General features: G+C 39.6%; 2 protein-coding genes across 2 annotated transcripts; one reads left to right on the top strand and one right to left on the bottom strand.

The window, feature by feature from the left end:
* Positions 1–4,943: 4,943 nt before the first annotated feature.
* On the top strand, positions 4,944–10,433 carry LOC133616023 (ferritin, heavy subunit). The gene is made up of 5 exons (XM_061975006.2): positions 4,944–5,230; positions 5,647–5,752; positions 7,698–7,844; positions 9,753–9,878; positions 10,058–10,433. The coding sequence occupies exons 2-5, from the start codon at positions 5,651–5,653 to the stop codon at positions 10,214–10,216; spliced, it is 534 nt and encodes a 177-aa protein (XP_061830990.1). The 5' UTR covers positions 4,944–5,230; positions 5,647–5,650; the 3' UTR covers positions 10,217–10,433.
* A 1,872-nt stretch (positions 10,434–12,305) lies between these two features.
* LOC133616024 (methylmalonyl-CoA epimerase, mitochondrial-like) lies at positions 12,306–20,579 on the bottom strand. Its single transcript, XM_061975007.1, has 3 exons — positions 20,539–20,579; positions 18,243–18,583; positions 12,306–13,221 (listed from the first exon to the last, which is right to left on the bottom strand). Exons 1-3 carry the CDS (start codon positions 20,564–20,566, stop codon positions 13,069–13,071), a joined length of 522 nt encoding a protein of 173 aa, XP_061830991.1. The 5' UTR covers positions 20,567–20,579; the 3' UTR covers positions 12,306–13,068.
* Positions 20,580–20,589: the final 10 nt, after the last annotated feature.

Genomic DNA, 20,589 nt, shown 5'->3' with positions numbered 1-20,589 from the left:
TGACCTAACTATTCAACCCAGCAAACAGCATTTGTGTTTGGAATATTTGAGTTGCATCACGTAACAGGTCCTAAATGCTCTTTAAAGGTATATTTTTAGAAGCTTTTGGGGAAATCTAAGCCAGTGTTTTTCAACCTTTTTTGAGACACGGCACATTTTTTTCATAAAAAAAATACGGAGTCACACCACCAGCAGAAAAGGTTAAAAATTAAACTCCACCAGGTTGTCGTGCCTTATTTTGAGTTTGTTGTTGTTTCCTGTGTGTATTGCTTTAGTTCCTGTCTTGCGCTGTTATTTTGGTGACTCTTCCTGTTTTGTTGGTGTTCTCCTGTAGCAGCTTCACGCCTTCCTTTGAGCGCTATTGCTCACCCCTGCTTTGTTTTCGCAATCAAGACTATTTAAGTTGTGCGTACGCTATTCTTCTTTGAGGGGACATTGTTGATTGTCATGTCATGCACGGGATGTGCTTTGTGGACTGGACGCCGTCTTTGCTCCACACGCTGTAAGTTTTTGCTGTCGTCCAGCATTCTGTTTTTTTTTACTTTGTAGCCAGTTCAGTTTTACTTTTGTTTTACATAGCCATCTCTATGCTTCAGTGCCTTTTCTTAGCGGGACTTGCCTTTTGTTGATTTTTGGTTTAAGCGTTACATACCTTTTTACCTGCACGCTGTCTCCCGCTGTGCTCTGCCTATTGGGATCACGACAAACCATCCTCGACGCGTTCCGACTTCTACAAAGCAATGAACTACCTGCTGCCACCTACTGATATGGAGTATTACATGGTTACCCTGCCAAGCTCTACACAGCACAGGCACTAGACAACGGCACATTATTATGATTATTAATTTGCAAAAAATATTTTTTGAGCCAATTAGGTAAAGTTGCATAATTTCCCACGGCACACCAGACAAAATCTCACGGCACACTAGTGTGCCGCGGCACAGTGGTTGAAAATCACTGATCTAAGCTATATATGGCAGGCTGTAAAAATAACCGACACATTCAACGGCATTTTGCTTTGGAATATTTGTGTTATGGAGGGATTGATGTAAAAAATCACAAAAACTATTTAGAAATATATTCTAGAAGCTTTTCGTCAAATCTAAGCTGATGACCATAGCACAGGGGTCGGCAACCGAAAACACAAAAACGAATCTGTGTGGAGCCCGCAAAAAATGAAAAGCCGTATATAAGTCTCATAATGAAGGCAACACGTGACGTAAGTGTTTATATTAGCTATAATTGCCTACTATCAAAATGACTATGTGTCGCAGGCTAAAGCAAATCTTTGTTGACAGAAATGTTGAAATTTAATATTTATTCTACACATTTTTACAATGTTAGAAACCATTAGTAAATCAGAGGCTACTTAGAAGGTGAGATAACTCCTGGAAATTACTGGCTTTTAATGGCCAAAGGCATAGACGTGTGTGTCCAAGTTAAAGCTGTCTTTTTTTAAATAGATTTATTACAATCGTTGCGAGCTGGGTAACGTTTGCTGTGGTCTGGAACAACATGGCACACAAACAACCATCTGAAATGCAGCCAATATTACATACAGATAATGTGTCATGAGACATGCAAAACTAAATTATATACAAAGAGGATAAAAGTAAAGGAAATTAAATGAGCTCAAATATACAAGTGAGGCATAATGATGCAATATGTACATACAGCTAGCCTAAATAGCCTGATTAGCACTCCAACAAGTCAATAACATCAACAAAGCGCACTTTTGTGCATTTACGCACAGCATGAACCTTTTGGTGGACAAAATGAGACAAAGGAGTGGAAAGATTTTACATGTAAACAAACTGTTGCGTCACAGTCCACACTATGGTGAGTTCAAGAACTGCCGAACTCAGTCGGACAAAACAATGTTCACTAAATACTCATATTAAGCAGTGGGATTTCTAACAACTGGGAAGGATTGTGTCTTGTTTGTCCTCAAACAAAAAACATACTAAAACAAAAAAAATATTTTTCACCCATCTTTTTCCATTTTCCAATCCTTTCTTTCAAAAATGCTCCATGGAGCCACTAGGGCCGCGCTAAAGAGCCGTGCGTTGCTGACCACCGCCATAGCATAATAAAAAAAAACGACCTATGTATTCAACTCGGTGGACGACATTTTGGTTTGGAATATTGGAGTGACATCACTTGACAGGTAACAAAATCTTTTTAAAAGTATATTCTAGAAGGTTTCTGTCAAATCTAAGCTGGTGGATCTAGCAAATCATAAAAATAAACCACTTATTCAATAGAGTAGACAGCATTTTGTTTTGGAATACTTTATTACAAAAACTTAATGCCCTTTTTCTTCAATGTGCAGTCTTGGCTTCCTTGACAATGACCAAAATGAGCATCAAATATATATTTTTAAAGTTCGGTGTGGACCAAATGGAGTGGAAGGGCAATTCCGAAGCAATTAGTCATGTCCTGACGGTGAGTCACAAGGCTGTTTCTAAACGCCTTATTGCATATTTTGCAACATCAGAATAAACCCGACGACAAAGTGCTGAGTCAGTGGACACCGGGTCCATGTTGTGTACTTTCCATACACGTGTTGGAAGGCCTGCTGCACAAAACGTACAGTATTTGTCAGCTCTATGCTTGATACACTGCACACATTTTCATTTACTTGCAAAATGACAAAATGTCAATTTTACAGCAGCACCAAGTGCAACATTTCAAAAGAGGAAACATTCTGCACATGAAAGTACGACACCGAAATCTATTTTATCAGTTTGTTCCCTCTTTCCTTACGGTCTGACGTCATAACCATCAATCAATCATCAATCAAAGTTTATTTATATAGCCCTAAATCACGAGTGTCTCAAAGGGCTGCACAAGCCACAATGACATCCTCGGCTCAGATCCCACATCAGGGCAAGAAAAAACTCAACCCAATGGGATGACAATGAAAAACCTTGGAGGGGACCGCAGATGTGGGGACCCCCTTCCTGGGCGACCGGTGCAATGGACGTCGAGTGTTTTAGCATAATATTGTGAGAGTCCAGTCCATAGTGAATCTAACATAATAGTGTGAGAGTCCAGTCCATAGTGGATCTAACATAATAGTGTGAAAGTCCAGTCCATAGTGGATCTAACAATAGTGTGAGAGTCCAGTCCATAGTGGATCTAACATAATAGTGTGAAAGTCCAGTCCATAGTGGATCTAACAATAGTGTGAGAGTCCAGTCCATAGTGGGGCCATCAGGAGATCATCTTGAGTGGAGACAGGTCAGCAGCGCAGAGACGTCCCCAACTGATGCACAGATGAGTGGTCCAATGTTTTTGGACCCCGACTTAAACAAGTTGAAAAGCTTATTCGGGTGTTACCATTTAGTGGTCAATTGTACGGAATATGTACTGAACTGTGCAATCTACAAACCCCTTTTCCATATGAGTTGGGAAATTGTGTTAGATGTAAATATAAACGGAATACAATGATTTGCAAATCATTTTCAACCCATATTCAGTTGAATATACTACAAAGACAACATATTTGATGTTCAAACTGATAAACTTTTTTTTTTGTGCAAATAATCATTAACTTTAGACAAAGAAGTTGGGAAAAGTGGCAATACATACTGATAAAGTTGAGGAATGCTCATCAAACACTTATTTGGAACATCCCACAGGTGAACAGGCAAATTGGGAACAGATGGGTGCCATGATTGGGTATAAAAGTAGATTCCATGAAATGCTCAGTCATTCACAAACAAGGATGGGGCGAGGGTCACCACTTTGTCAACAAATGCGTGAGCAAGTTGTTGAACAGTTTAAGAAAAACCTTTCTCAACCAGCTATTGCAAGGAATTTAGGGATTTCACCATCTACGGTCCGTAGTATCTTCAAAGGGTTCAGAGAATCTGGAGAAATCACTGCGAGTGAGCAGCTAAGCCCGTGACCTTTGATCCCTCAGGCTGGACTGCATCAACAGGTGACATCAGTGTGTAAAGGATATCACCACATGGGCTCAGAAACATTTCAGGTACCCACTGTCAGTAACTACAGTTGGTCGCTACATCTGTAAGTGCAAGTTAAAACTCTCCTATGCAAGGCGAAAACCGTTTATCAACAACACCCAGAAACGCCGTCGACTTCGCTGGGCCTGAGCTCACCTAAGATGGGCTGATACAAAGTGGAAAAGTGTTCTGTGGTCTGACGAGTCCACATTTCAAATTGTTTTTGTTTTTTCTGTCATTTTGTGTACTTTTACGTGTTTATTAAATATTTGATTAATTTATGAAGGCTCAGGTGTGATTCACTACAATAGGGCCCCACAGCACACTGGATTCCAGGTCATTGAAATACCACAATACTGGATATTTTTCAGATAAGTTAAATTTAAGAACTTGCACACAAAGCAACACTGGCGGTGACGTGGGCATTTACCACGCATGCGTATTAGGTCGTGTTGCGCCGGCTGACGGAGGAGGGAGGGGGTCTTAAACGACCATTGTGTGTGTGTGGACAAGGATAAGGTTAGGTTGGATTTACCCTGGATAACCTTAGCCGGCTTAGTGTAAACGGGGCTTGAGAACCACTGCTATTGAGAAACAATTGTGTCTCAAATACTTCCGTAGTGACACTACACTTTCCCAAATTGATTAACGTCAGGTGGGCAGTTGTGCGCTTATTGAAAATAAAAATGGCCAATTTTTATTCGCTTCTTTTTCCTTTTCTCCTTTTTAATTGTAAATTGCAACCACTCGAGTAAGTCCCGCCCCTTCTGCTATATATAACAGAAAAAAATAAGGTTTTATATAACAAACATATATAGCATTAAATTGCAATGTGCTTATCAAAAAGGCTTTGAAATATATATATATATATATATATATTTTTTTAAGACACGTTGGGCGACGTCAAGGCACTTTTGTCTACCCCACCCTAAACAGGAAGCTTAGTGACGTCACTACCGGCGTGTCTTATAAAAGACGAGGGCGAAAAAAAGCTCAGTCACGGCTCGGTAAGCGGACAGTGAAGGTTACCTGCTTCAACAGTGCTTGAACGGCAACCTTTCAGCTGTCTTTTACAGTCGCCATTTAGACCGTAAGAGAAGAACATTACAGCAAAAAAAACCCGTCTTCATCTTAGGTCGTCTTGCCTGCTGGCCTGAAATCCCTCTTGCTCGCAAGCTAGCCGTTTGTTTTGCTAACTACGCACGTCAATAAAACGACGTCACCCCCGTGTCGCAAGAGAGACCTGCTTCTGAATTTAGGTAAGAACACTTATATTGACTTAAATGGTTAGATTTTATTTTTGTATTCGTTGCTATTTTATAATTTTTTATATCATCTACTACAATGAGGTTGTTGATGTCGTTAAATTGGCCTGTGCGCAGTAACCTTCTGCGCAGTCTCCCGCCTACATCTTTATAAATAACATGTCATAAAAACAGTGGACTGTGCGCAGTCAGTTTCTGCGCAGTATCTCCCGCCTACATCTTTTAAAATGACATGTCATAAAAACAATATACTCATGAATATTCAGCATCCATTTGTGGAATTTATCATTTAAACAAGGTATGTCTGCGTATTTTCTTGTTGATGAATAAGTAAACGGACACAAAATGGATTTAAAAGTTGAGTATGGTGAATTGATTGTGCTTATAATGGAATGATTATTGTGTCTCAGAACCATGAGTTCCCAGGTTAGACAAAACTTCCATCAGGACTGCGAGGCTGCCATCAACAGGCAGATCAACCTGGAGTTGTATGCCTCTTACGTCTACCTGTCCATGGTGAGTCTCTCTAACAACACGGTGTAAGTGGGTATAAAATAGGTGGGAAAAACTTCAGGCAAGTACTTTTCACTACCATTTAAACCAGTGTTTCTCAACCATAGGGCCCCGTTTTTGGACCGAGAACGCCCTCTAGAGGGCGTTATAATTTTGTCACTACTCAATCGGGACCGGAAGACACGATCGGTCCAAGCATCCGCGAAGACTACGTCACTTCCGAGACTTGCAATATTTTACGACGGAGCTTCTGCTACGCCTTGTTTTGTGATATTTAAATGTTTTGTTTTGTATAAAAACAATAACTTGCCTAGGAGTAAAACGGAACAAGAATTTAAACATGAACAATGGGTGGATTTAAAATATGTAGGAGTATAATTGCCAAATTTGCGATCACTTTTATTTTTCTGTCATTGCAATAAATGACGCATGGGGGCGCCACTGACTCCCATCGCATACTTTCTTTTTTTAAATAAATAAATGATAAATGGGTTATACTTGTATAGCGCCTTTCTACCTTCAAGGTACTCAAAGCGCTTTGACAGCAAGGTACTCAAAGCGCTTTGATAGTATTTACACATTCACACACTGATGGCGGGAGCTGCCATGCAAGGCGCTAACCAGCATCAGGAGCAAGGGGTGAAGTGTCTTGCCCAAGGACACAACGGACGTGACTAAAATGCTGATTTTTTTTTTTAACAATGCACTTTATCTGTGGTGTAACAGAAAATATTTCTAAATGATCAGTATTGAGTTAATGTAACAACGTAATAATTTTTTTTTTTTTTTTTTGCCATTTAAGGCTGCTGAGTACATTGTTCAGGTTTCAAAATAAATGCTGTATTCTTAAGTAACATTAGTTTTGCATGTAATCTTTTTTTAAGATATTGATATTCAATTAAAGATTACAAAAGAGAAAACCATGTTAGCTGGGATGACGAAGTGACGCGTGGACAGTTGGTGTCTTATGTTACTTTTAAACTTTATAACATATATTATAAATTACCGGTAGTTAGATTTTATCTTAGCACTGCATAATTTAATATGTAGATTTATTTTGCATCAGTTTTTGAGTCCGTTCTATTGCAAATAGTATTTATTTTTGTAATCAGCTTGACTGAAGCCTTGATGATAATCTTTGAGTAGCACATGGTTTCATATAATTTGAAAAGGTTTATCCTATTAAACTGTAAATCGGTTAAAGATAATTATTGAATACGATTAAAGTTAAGATTACTAGTTCAGTTGTAATATTTGAGTGGGTCACTCAGTTGTGGAAAAGATGGGCTTGAGGTCAAAAATGTTAAGAGCCCCTGGTTTATACTAACTATAAGCTAATAACTGAGTAACAAGGATGGCCTCATTTAGTTTGAACAGAAATAGTGTATTCTGCAGGTGGAATGGATGCAGTTTGGGGTTTTACCCTCAAGCCACCCAATGGAGGTAGTACATTATCGATTGGATCAATGACCAGTTTAAACCGAGTAATTTAACAAAGTCTGAAGTTCATTTGAGATAGGATTTACAGGTGGAGGAAGGTTGAATAGTTTATTGCCGAAGAGTTTAAACACCTGGAAGCCGTAAACCGCTTGTACAGAATTGTCATTTAATCATGGTTTGAAGTTAATTTTTGTAATACACCAGGGGTGTCTGACATTTTCCCACTTCGGGCCACGTACAGAACAATTAAAGGGTACGGTGGCCAATTTAATACATTTTCGTGATAAAAGATGCCAAAAGCAGTTAGATTTAGGTCGATATTTGCCAAGACGTCAGAACAAAACACCCTCGCTTTGTTATTCAATTTAATGTTTTTATGCAATACTCGTTTATACAATTTAATGAATCCAGCTATTGTAAAAAAAAAATGTGATTTTGACTTACTGTATTTGTATTGTGGTTAATATATAGAGCATACTTCTACAATTCCTATTTCACCTTTTTACAGGCATACTACTTTGACCGGGATGACCAAGCTTTGCACAATTTTGCTAAGTTCTTCCGTGGCCAGTCACACGAGGAGCGTGAGCACGCAGAGAAGCTCATGAAACTTCAGAACGAGCGGGGAGGCAGGATCTTTCTTCAAGACGTCAGGGTATCTGCTCTTTTTTGTTTGTGTGTGTTTGCAAAGAAATATTAGTTATTTTGGTTAAATGTGGTACATACACTTCTCCTCGGGGGTTATCATGAGGCCCAAGGTGGGAGGGCAGCAAAGAGCAAATACTGATAACAAGGGTGTGGGTGTTTTTTTCTTCTTTTTTTTGCAGCTTATCTTTTCTACACCCACAAATGTTAAACCGTTAACGTCTGATGAAATAGAATTTGATTGAATGCTTTTGTGTACATAAAATTTGAGATCCCAAAGGGGTCGCTTGTATAAAAGATCAGTCAGTTTACGTCAACGTATGTTGTCCATGTTTCTCACATGGCTGCAGTTTGTGGTATGGTTGGTTGTCTGGGTAATTATGTAAACCTAAAATGTGCATAATTGGCTAAGGGGCACCAAAACGTGAGTAAAAAAACATGTAACTCAAAACATATGTGTAGAATGACAAACTTGTTTATTTTTCTCATAACAAAACCGCCCCCGATTGCTTTTAGATGGGAGGTTGATGTTGACAAGAGCAAAGTATGCTATCATGTCAGACACTCCAAAATATAACAAATCCAAACAAAACAAGACTATTACAAATTAATCAAAGTGCAATTCACTAGATTTGTCAGTTTTTTTTAATAAAATATTATTTTGAGCATTGTGATAATTGGCTAAATAAAGAGACAATACCCAAATAAACACCTAAAGTCTTAATCTGATAAGAGACTGATATAATACCACCCGAATGCAGCTGAGATAGGCTCCAGCACCCCCCGCGACCCCAAAAGGGACAAGCGGTAGAAAACTAGATGGATGGATAATAATTTACTAAATTCCTAACATGATTTTATCCAGCCAAATGTTGTCGGGTTTTTTTTTTTTTGGTTTTTTTTTTAGAAATAACATTTTCCCTGTGTGGCTACACAGTGAAAAACATGCCTCCTAAATTACAGTGCTATGTCCATCCCATCCATCAATTTTCTACCGCTTATTCCCTTTGGGGTCACGGGGGGCGCTGAAGCCTATCTCAGCTACAATCGGGCGGAAGGCGGGGTACACCCTGGACAAGTCGCCACCTCATCGCAGGGCCAACACAGATAGACGACATTCACACTCATTCACACACTAGGGCCAATTTAGTGTTGCCAATCAACCTATCCCCAGGTGCATGTCTTTGGAGGTCGGAGGAAGCCGGAGTACCCGGAGGGAACCCACGCAGTCACGGGGAGAACATACAAACTCCACACAGAAAGATCCCGAGCCCGGGATTGAACCCAAGACTACTCAGGACCTTCGTATTGTGAGGCAGATGCACTAACCCCTCTTCCACTGTGCTGCCCAGTGCTATGTCATTCAGTCAAATATGTAGCAAAATCAACAGTGCTTTAATAACCACAAAACTGCATGCAAACATAACTAAATTAATCTGTTGATACATTTGCAAATGAGACCTTGGGTATGTCATAATGTAGTTAATAAACATTTTTACACATTAGGATGGGCACACACTGACTTTCTGTTCAATGCAAAGTAAGCTTTAAAATAAAAGCATGCTGGTATAAACCTGGTTTACCACAGCAATGAACAAAACACATCTTGTTTTGGTTGTTAGCCACCGCAAGAAAACAATGCGCATGGAGGACAGCTTTATTGCTGTAGTAAGGACATACAAGCTCAGCAGCTCTGTTAGATAAAGGTTTATCCTTAATGGAATGAAAACAATCCAGACAAACTATGTTTAAAATACTTTTAAATCACCTATTCTACTTATATCTCTGGCCAAAGTCACATGGCTGGTCTGTTTTTGTTTGTCGACATGAACGGGTTCCACTGTACTAAAACTTATGAGAAGTCTACCTCTGATCAAAGGCGGCATGTCTAATAAAAGTATGTGTTTTTGTGTTCTAGAAGCCTGAGCGGGATGAGTGGGGCAGTGGTGTTGAGGCTCTTGAATGCGCCCTGCAGCTTGAAAAAAGTGTCAACCAGTCCCTTCTGGACTTGCACAAACTCTGCTCTGAGCACACCGACCCACATGTGAGTGTCAAACACTGTCAATGCAACCATCCAACCTAAAACATCCATGAGTTTTCACTCAAGGCAATTTCTAGTTCATATTTTGAGGTGTCAACATATTCCGGGTATACAGTTTAGTGCAATGAAGGTATTTTATTTTTTAAATAAAAAATAAAGCATGCTATTTCAATGTCTTTCAGTTGTGCGACTTCATTGAGACCCACTTCCTGGACGAGCAGGTGAAGTCCATTAAAGAGCTGGCGGACTGGGTGACCAACCTGCGTCGCATGGGCGCACCTCAGAATGGCATGGCAGAGTACCTATTTGACAAACATACTCTGGGCAAAGAAAGCAGCTAAATCCATCCCGATTCTCTTATTTGCATTCCGCTTTCTGTGTAGCCAAAATAGGAAGCCACCTGCATGCTACGGGCCAGTATGTTATTTTAATAACTTCTGTTGCATTACACTTCAGTCAACTTGAGCTTTGCAGTATCCTGCATCCCATACCTGTAATGTTCTTACTGCTGTTTTACACCAAATGTCAAGCAGAAAAAAATAAATGAAATTAACTTTAGTAGTTCTTGTTTTCTAAGGTTTAAAATGTGCTGAATGAAACTTCAGATGGGCACAGAAGCGAAACCTCAAGTGTTTTACTTCCTTTTATCAAAGAAAATCCAAGCTTGTTCGCTTATGTAGAACTAATTTTACAGATGCAGCACTCTTTTATTTTTTAAAATATTTTTCATTATCAGAACAAATGATCCTTTTCACAAATATTGATATGTCTCTTAAGGAGCATTTGCCAAATTTGTCCATCCACCAGGTGTGTTATATCAAAGTGCTGATTTAGACACAGGTGTGCCTTACGCTGACCACTGCAATATGTCATTACAAAATATAGTTTTACTGTACTGTGGGGCTGGGAGGTGACCACTATATGGCAGCCGGTAATGATATCGTGTGGGTTACTGGTTTGCTGATGTCGAACATTGTGACCGTGGAATACCCTCATGGGCATATGTACTGTGGACTACTAACACAGATGCCACACCTGTGAAGTGGATTAACTCGGCAAAGGAGAAGTAGTCTACAGTATTCAGTATGTTTACATGCACTCAAATATCCAGTGATTCTTGAACTGTGATACACGGGCTCCATCTAGTGGTACACCAAAATAATCACTATAGTGATTTAGTTTTTTATTTTCCTATTTTCAAAGTGTTACTGTTCAAACTGTGTGTAACCTTTATAGTGGCCAAAAAAATGTTGTATACGGTACTTGTTAAATAAAACCTGAATATTTAGGCCTACTACGCTACTATATGTTAATGTTGGTCGTTATGGGGGTACTTGACCAAGAAGAGTTTTCCAAGGTTGTACTTGGTGAAATAAGCTTGAGAACCACTTCCTTAATCAGATCTTGTCTTTTTAAAAATCAGATTAGCACATCCATATAATGCAAAAGGAAACCGATTCTCTCGCAGATTTCGATTTGTCAACAAAAGGCTATTGGAGAGAAATAGGCCTTTTGTGTACATTTGAAATTTAGCTCATAAAATGGGAGCAAAAATAATTGTTGCATTGTCATTTTTAGTCAGTGTATTGTGCTGGTCAAAATTGCCAGGATTCAGACAGATTTAAGGGAAATTATTTGTATTTATTTTGAACATGCATACAGTTAGTGTGTAGATCTCACATTTACATTCCAACTATCCAAAAAGGAGACAAAAGAAGCAGATATTTAATTCGATCCCTGTGCTATTTCGAACACATTTGTTCACTTCATGTCTCAGTCTGTAACACATCAAAAGTTACCAGGAATAGATTATCCATAAATTGTGGTTCACATAGTTTGCTTAATATATGATATATAATATCTCATTTATCAACAAGGGTCAAGATGTTTATCAGGATTCTTTCTTTGTGGGTTGAAACAGTTTCTTATACTGGATCACATTGTTTGACTTCTTTACTTAATTCATCCAATAACTGTACAGTCTTGGGTAGCAAGTTTTAGAGATATTGTCTTTAAGAATCAAATTTTTTGAGGGAAATTACCTTTCAAGCAACATGGGAACTTCCAAATAAACCACTTATAAACACTTGAGACTTAAGAGACTTCCAGTATTGGCGTCTTTTTCTTCTTTTTTGAACGATACAAAAGCCTCCAGCTGGGTGGCAGCACTGCTCAAGTTATTCAACAGGCTCAAACAGGAAATATGACCAAGTATATTGGTTGCGCTAAAACGGGGGTGTCAAACTCATTTTAGATCGGGGTCCACATGGAGAAAAATCTACTCCCAAGGGAGCCGGACTGGTAAAATCACGACACGATTACTTAAAAAAAACAACTTCAGATTGTTTTCTTTGTTTAAAAATAAAACAAGCCCATTCTGAAAATGTACAAATCATGTTGTTGTGTTTTTTACACTTACATTTTGCGGTTAATAGTATTTCATCTTTTTTTGTCGTTAATTATATTTTCTGAATAAATTATGTGATAATGTTCATTGGTGTTGATTTTCAATCAAGATAAAAAAAATATATCAAAATCAAATTACAGGATGTTATTTATGTAGTTGAATCTTTTTCCTCGACTGATGTACTAACGTGGTTTATTTTGTACATATGTAGCATCATCTACAAAGATACAAAGAATTGCTATTGCGACATCCAGTGGACACATTTAGAACAGCTGTTTCTTTCATCGAAACATTTCAGGTTCATTTTTATACTTAGCAAACTCATCCCGCGGGCCGAATAAAACCTGTTCGCGGACCTGATCTGGCCCTTGGCTTGCATACATAAAATACACACATCCTTTAAAAAGTTAAAATCAATAGACCAGTACTTCTTATATAGTGGGAAAGGCATGAGAAGGTGTCAGGCATGTCTTCAGCTGGGTGGCATGTCGGTGCTGGTGCCAGCAACTGATACAGGTTCTGAATTTTATTTCAATTTAAGGGGGGCGTGAAGAAAATGATGTCCCCTAGGGCGGCGAGCATGACAAAAAATTATTAAAAAGCACTGCTCTCGTGGTTAATGGGTATTCACCACACAGGCTAAGATTCGAATCTCCAGACTGTGAGCCTGACATCCCTAACTCTAGGCCAGGGCGGACTTGATTGGCACACAAAAATGACTTAATTCATAACTCTATGGAAAACTGCCAAAACAATATATTAAAAAAGCAAGTACTTTCATCTGCTTCATGCCTCCTCCAACTCTACCAGCACGCCGTCACAGTCTTTGGGATGAAGAAACATCACCGGTTTTCCATGAGCTCCTATTCGCGGCTCTGCTGACAGAGTTCGGATGTTCCTGGCTTTCAGGTCTTTGATCGCAGCACTGATGTCGTCAACCTGCAGAAGACGTATGAAAGTTCAATAATGCATTAGCCGTTTTCCACCAGTAAATATGTTTTCAAAGGCACCAGAAGTGGTTGCATTCAGGAGGCAGATGTGTTAACCACAACTACTCCATACTACCCTTGAACAAATAATGATAATCCTCATAGAAATACTGTGTTGTTGTGTTCAACAATCTGTTATTTGTATACTGAAAACATTTCAACAAAAACGGGTACAAAAACGAAAGTTATACAGTTAGTTGGATGAGCTGGCCTTTATATTACTACAAACCGTGCATACTTACAGTGTTTCCCATACATGTTTGATGCTACCTTTTCACCCTAGCTTAGATCATAAACACATTATAATAGGACTGTCTGGAATGTAGGTTGCCGTTACAACGCCGTACAGTAGATAGCTGCCGTATTCCCCTTTTCACGGCAGAGTTGCCATGTGTCAAGACTGGCGTTAACGTGGAAATGTGCGCTGCCTCACGGAAACTCCATACAGTAGCTGCTGTACACACCAGTGATGTGCAGTCAGGGGAGGCAGGTGAGGCCGCCCGCCTCACCTGCCATCATGGAATGAAAAAAAAAGTTTAAAAAAAAATTAAATTGCTATATGTATCCAGTGATTATACTATAAAGTTATTTTCCATTTAACTTCACCAGTTTTAGATTATTTTTATTCAAAATTGCTGAATTTTCACATTTGCCGTTCAAATACTGAGAAGAGACTTGCGGTGAGTCAGCAGCCAGTTGAGGCACGTCACTGAGTTGAGCCTCACTGTGGATTGCGCAGTGACTCGGCTAACTGCTGGCCTGCTGTGCAGTGAGACCGTATTGCTATATGAATTATATTATACATTTCCATAGTTTAGTTAGCTGAGGTGTATAATGTACAGTGTATTTTGTCAACAACTGTATGTGTGTAATGTATTTCTTGTGCTGAGCAATCATAAAACGGCTGCGAAGACGCACTGGCTGAGGCTCGCAGTAATCCCGCCTCCTGGTGGTAGAGGGCGCTAGTGATCCCAGAGATCATTCTTGCGACTACCTGGCTGCAGAAGAAGTGACAACAAGCAGCAACAATTAGCAGCGATCGTTTATTTTTCCTCTTGCCTGGACTATTAACATGGAGGATTACATATCTAAAATAAAACAGTTTTCTAAACTGGACTTTCAATCGAAGCAGGAGGTAATAATTAAAGGAAGATCTCCATCGAGACAGAGACACTTTTAAAACTGAAGAAAGATAAGGAAGACTTCTATAAACAAGTTATCGATGCTTTTATTCAAAAGGAGCTGCGCATGGACTTCATTTATAAGTAAAGGTAAGACCATAATAACGTTGTTTTTTTTAATTAAATGTGCTTTTTTGTGTGCTACAGTTTGTATGTGTAAAGTTAAAGTTAAGTTAAAGTACCAATGATTGTCACACACACTAGGTGTGGTGAAATTTGTCCTCTGCATTTGACCCATCCCTTGATCACCCCCTGGGAGGTGAGGGGAGCAGTGGGCAGCAGCTGTGCCGCGCCCGGGAATCATTTTTGGTGATTTAACCCCCAATTCCAACCCTTGATGCTGAGTGCCAAGCAGGGAAGAATGCTGCTATGAGCTTTTAAACATAACCCGTTAACTGCTGCCAATCAAATGGTGAATAAGATACTCTTTAGGGTTCTTATGTTTGTAAATCTGACTGTGATGAAGTCAGTGCCTCACCAGCCATGAACCTCACCGCACGTCACTGGTACACACATTTCTACAGGCTGTGGTTATGTTAGCGCAGGGGTCGCAACCCAAAATGTTGAAAGAGCCATATTGGACCAAAAATACAACAAAAAATTTGTCTGTAGCCGCAAAAAATTAAAAGCCTTATACAGTATACGCGTTATAATGAAGACAACACATGATGTAAGTGTCTATATTAGCCTACTATCAAAGGCTGACGCAAACCTTCATTGACAGAAATGTTGTATTTTAATTTTTATTCTACACATTTTTGCAGCATTGGAATTTAGTAAAACGGAGGCTTCTCACGGGATAAGATAACTTCTGGAAATTACTGGCTCAGAATGGCCAAAGGTATAGATGTGTGTGTCCAAATTTAAGGAAGCGGCAGGCTGTCTTCTTTTAACAGATTTATTACAATCTTTGCAAGCTTGGTAACGTTTGCTGTGGTCTGGAACAACATGGCACACAAACAACTATCAGAAATGCAGCCAATATTACGTACAGATAATGTGTCATGAGACATGCAAATCTAAATTAAATACACAGAGGACATAAGTAAAGGAAATTAAGTGAGCTCAAATATACCTACAAACGAAGCTTAATGATGCAATATGTACATACAGCTAGCCTAAATGGCATGTTAGCATCGATTAGCTTGCAGTCATGGATTGACCAAATATGCCTGATAAGCACTTGAGCAAATCAATAAAATCAACAAAGCTCACCTTTGTGCATTCATGCACAGTATAAAACGTTTGGTGGACAAAATGAGACAACGAAGGAGTGTCATAAAACACGTCTTTCTGTGGCAGCATCGGACAAAGTGGTACATGTAAACAAACTACGATGAGTTCAGGAATCGCCAAATTAGTAGGACAAAATGGTGCTTCATCAGTGAAGCCTGTATAACATAAACAGTGGAATTTCTAACCATTAGGAAGGTTTGTGTCAGGTTTGTTCTATATTATTCTTCATCTTTTTCCATTTTCACACATCTCTGAAAGAGGTCCAGGGAGCCACAAGGGCGGCGCTAAAGAGCTGCATGTGGCTTTATAGTCGCGGGTGGCTGACCCCCGCGTTAGCGACACACATATGTGAAGCTGGGTAACATTTCACATAAAAATGATGTCTACAGGTAAAGTCTCCTCAAAATAGACACAGTCGTGATTATAGGCTTGTTTTCAAACAAGTTTTAGCACATTTGGAAACGTTCATTTTTAGCTCCAAAATGTGGGCAGGCCTTCATCAGCTTGCTGACGTCACCAATAAAGACTGGAGGCAATTTAATATTGCATAGTATGTGGTTTGGTGGCATCTTTATCCCAAATTATGTTATTTCCACGCAGAATTTGAAGGAATTATCAAATATGACTGCCAGATGCATAGTTGCAGGTTGTAGCATTACAACACTTCCAAATGATGGGAATATGTGGAAAGTATGGACCTCTTCAGGCAAATTGACTCGCACAAAATGGGACGGACCAAGCGAGAGGAGTGTACTTTGCTGCAATCATTCTAATGATTCTGACTTTGAAAAAGAAGGGTTTTGGTCTGAGTTGTGATGGAAAACAATTTAAAATACTTAAGCAAAACGTGAAAATCAGGTGTGCCCTCGAGGGGAAAAAACGGCGTCAGAGCCTGCGAAAAAAACAGAGAAAAAAGGAGTAGACCTGCCGCTCAAAAACGAGAGAGATCAATTAAATGATAAATAAATGGGTTATACTTGTATAGCGCTTTTCTACCTTCAAGGTACTTAAAGCGCTTTGACAGTATTTCCACATTTACCCATTCACACACACATTCACACACTGATGGCGGGAGCTGCCATGCAAGGCGCTAACCACCAGCCATCAGGAGCAAGGGTGAAATGTCTTGCCCAAGGACACAACGGACGTGACTAGGATGGTAGAAGGTGGGTATTGAACCCCAGTAACCAGCAACCCTCCGATTGCTGGCACAGCCACTCTACCAACTTCGCCAGGAAAATAATATTTTGACATGCCTTTATCCACAATGTACAAAACCCAAAACCAGTGAAGTTGGTACATTGTGTAAAACATAAATACAAACAGAATACAATGATTTGCAAATCCTTTTCAACCTATATTCAATTGAATATACTGCAAATACAAGATAGTTAACATTCGAACGGGTAAACTTTGTTATTTTTTGCTAATATTAGCTCATTTGGAATTTGATTCCTGCAACATGCATCAAAAAAGCTGGCACAAATGGCAAAAAAGACTGAGAAAGTTGAGGAATGCTCATCAAACACTTATTTGGAACAGCCCAATGGTGAACAGGCTTATTGGGAACAGGTGGGTGCCATGATTGGGTATAAAAGCAGCTTCCATGAAATGCTCAGTCATTCACAAACAAGGATGGGGCGAGGGTCACCACTTTGTGAACAAAGGCGTGAGCAAATTGTCCAACAGTTTAAGAACATAATTTCTCAACGAGCTATTGCAAGGATTTTAGGGATTTCACCATCTACGGTCCGTAATATCATCAAAAGCTTCAGAGAATCCGGAGTAATCACTGCATCAAAAACAGACATCAGTGTGTAAAGGATATCACCACATGGGCTCAGGAACACATCAGAAAACCACTGTCAGTAACTACAGTCTGTCGCTACATCTGTAAGTGCAAGTTAAAACTGTACTATGCAAACCGAAAGCCATTTATCAACAACACCCAAAAACGCCGCCGGCTTTGCTGCGCCCGAGCTTATCTAAGATGGACTGGAGCAAAGAGGAAAAGTGTCCACATTTCAAATTGTTTTTGGAAACTGTGGATGTTGTGTCCTACGCCAACTTTTTTGCAATGTGTTGCTGCCATTAAATTCTATGTTAATGATTTTTTGCAAAACAAAAAATTGTTTCTCAGTTCCAACATTAAATATCTTGCCTTTGCAATCTATTAAATTTAATATAAGTTGAAAATGATTTTCAAATCATTGTATTCTGTTTTTATTTACAATTTACACAATGTGCCAACTACACTGGTTTTGGGTTTTGTCTATGCAGGGAAATGGGCTCCAGTTCTGTAGATGACGTCACACCAAGAAGGGCGGCATATCGAGCTTGGCATTGGAAAGGGGCGTTCCAAGAGTATTTAGTTATCTACCGATAAAAACTATTTTATATTATGAAAAATGACTGCCAGAATAATTTTTAGGAGAAAAAAAATACATTAAGAGAACCTGTTAGTGAAATGTTAGCTGTAGAAAAACATGGTTTACCAAGACTTGATGAATTGGTGTACATAAGGGAGCTTTCACTGTACCGTGCTTGTGCTTACCTCGATGCAAATGTGGTGCATCCCACCCGCCTTGTTCTTCTGTAAAAATCCAGCAATGGGGCTCTTCTCCCCGAGAGGATGGAGAAGCTCCAGCTTGGTGTTGCCGAGCTCCACGAACACGGTGTAGACACCATGCTCGGGCAGAGGCACCCGTTCACTTACTGTGGCCCCCAGGACATCCCGATACAAAGCGGTGGCCTTGTCCATGTCTGGCACGGCAATGGCGATATGGTTGAGCTTGCCCAGGTTCCACAGCGACCTTGGGGTGTTCTGATGAAGGGATGCTGTGGTCGAATGTGCTCGCAGGAAAATGAGCGGAGCACATCTGGATAGACTGGAAACTAAAAGGAATACAGGAACATTTTATACGTGAAGCATTGTCATAAATGATAAATAGAGAGATTAAGGCAGTTATCGAGTAAGCCAATTATAAATGTATGGTTTGTGGTCCAAATACATACACTCATACTAGTACAAATACAAACCCCGTTTCCATATGAGTTGGGAAATTGTGTTAGATGTAAATAAAAACGGAATACAATGATTTTCAAATCCTTTTCAACCCATATTCAGTTGAATATGGTACAAAGACAACATATTTGATGTTCAAACTCATAAACTTTTTTTTTTTTTTGCAAATAATAATTAACTTAGAATTTCATGGCTGCAACACGTGCCAAAGTAGTTGGGAAAGGGCATGCTCACCACTGTGTTACATGGCCTTTCCTTTTAACAACACTCAGTAAACGTTTGGGAACTGAAGAGACACATTTTTTAAGCTTCTCAGGTGGAATTCTTTCCCATTCTTGCTTGATGTACAGCTTAAGTTGTTCAACAGTCCGGGGGTCTCCGTTGTGGTATTTTAGGCTTGATAATGTGCCACACATTTTCAATGGGAGACAGGTCTGGACTACAGGCAGGCCAGTCTAGTACCCGCACTCTTTTACTATGAAGCCACGTTGATGTAACACGTGGCTTGGCATTGTCTTGCTGAAATAAGCAGGGGCGTCCATGGTAACGTTGCTTGGATGGCAAGATATGTTGCTCCAAAACCTGTATGTACCTTTCAGCATTAATGGCGCCTTCACAGATGTGTAAATTACCCATGTCTTGGGCACTAATACACCCCCATACCATCACAGATGCTGGCTTTTCAACTTTGCGCCTATAACAATCCGGATCGTTCTTTTCCTCTTTGGTCCGCAGGACACGACGTCCACAGTTTCCAAAAACAATTTGAAATGTGGACTCGTCAGACCACAAAACACTTTTCCACTTTGTATCAGTCCATCTTAGATGAGCTCCAGCCCAGCGAAGCCGACGGCGTTTCTGGGTGTTGTTGATAAATGGTTTTCGCCTTGCATAGGAGAGTTTTAACTTGCACTTACAGATGTAGCGACCAACTGTAGTTACTGACAGTGGGTTCCTGAGCCCATGTGGTGATATCCTTTACACACTGATGTCGCTTGTTGATGCAGTCCAGCCTTAGGAATCGAAGGTCACGGGCTTAGCTGCTTACTCGCAGTGATTTCTCCAGATTCTCTGAACCCTTTGATGATATTACGGACCGTAGATGGTGAAATCCCCAAATTCCTTGCAATAGCTGGTTGAGAAAGGTTTTTCTTAAACTGTTCAACACTTTGCTCACGCATTTGTTGACAAAGTGGTGACCCTCGCCCCATCCTTGTTTGTGAATGACTGAGCATTTCATGGAATCTACTTTTATACCCAATCATGGCACCCACCTGTTCCCAATTTGCCTGTTCACCTGTGGGATGTCAGTATTTATTGCCACCTTTCCCAACTTCTTTGTCACGTGTTGCTGGCATCAAATTCTAAAGTTAATGATTTTTTGCAAAAAAAAAAAAGTTTATCAGTTCAAACATCAAATATGTTGTCTTTGTAGCATATTCAATTGAATATGGGTTGAAAATGACTTGCTAATCATTGTATTCCGTTTATATTTACATCTAACACAATTTCCCAACTTATATGGAAACGGGGTTTGTAACATAATCATGACCAATTGAACGCATTAACTAAATGTTTGAAAAATATACAAAAGAAAAGTCAGCTAGTAATTTAAAAAAAGTTCATCTAGCTAAATATCCTACACAGTGTTCCTTATGTTTACAGTAAGCACCAAGCATGTGCATCTTACTCCATCAGTAATACAACAAACACTACATATTGCTTCAACATTTTGTGCAAACAAGTTAGCGGTTTAACGTGGCTCTTATAGAATTGCGCAGAGGCTGAAAAGAAGAATAGTTTAGAAGTATTAAACAACACCAACCAGCAACCTTCAGAACCGCGGACGCCATGTTTAAGCGGAACAAAATACGCG

This window comes from Nerophis lumbriciformis, linkage group LG15, assembly GCF_033978685.3.
Source record: "Nerophis lumbriciformis linkage group LG15, RoL_Nlum_v2.1, whole genome shotgun sequence".
Classification (NCBI taxonomy): Eukaryota; Metazoa; Chordata; class Actinopteri; order Syngnathiformes; family Syngnathidae; genus Nerophis; species Nerophis lumbriciformis.
The sequence above is the reverse complement of the archived record's forward strand: the minus strand, read 5'-3'. Positions and strand labels throughout refer to the sequence as shown.

What these genes read in the sequence shown, in the direction of transcription:
- LOC133616023 (XM_061975006.2), top strand. Translation starts at nt 5,651, where the DNA reads ATGAGTTCCCAGGTTAGACAAAACTTCCATCAGGACTGCGAGGCTGCC. An exon ending in CTTACGTCTACCTGTCCATG is followed by an intron (nt 5,753 to 7,697) that starts GTGAGTCTCTCT and finishes ACCTTTTTACAG; the next exon opens with GCATACTACTTTGACCGGGA. An exon ending in CTGAGCACACCGACCCACAT is followed by an intron (nt 9,879 to 10,057) that starts GTGAGTGTCAAA and finishes AATGTCTTTCAG; the next exon opens with TTGTGCGACTTCATTGAGAC.
- LOC133616024 (XM_061975007.1), bottom strand. Translation starts at nt 20,566, where the DNA reads ATGGCGTCCGCGGTTCTGAAGGTTGCTG. An exon ending in CGCGGTTCTGAAGGTTGCTG is followed by an intron (nt 18,584 to 20,538) that starts GTTGGTGTTGTT and finishes TATTCCTTTTAG; the next exon opens with TTTCCAGTCTATCCAGATGT. An exon ending in TGCACCACATTTGCATCGAG is followed by an intron (nt 13,222 to 18,242) that starts GTAAGCACAAGC and finishes CGTCTTCTGCAG; the next exon opens with GTTGACGACATCAGTGCTGC.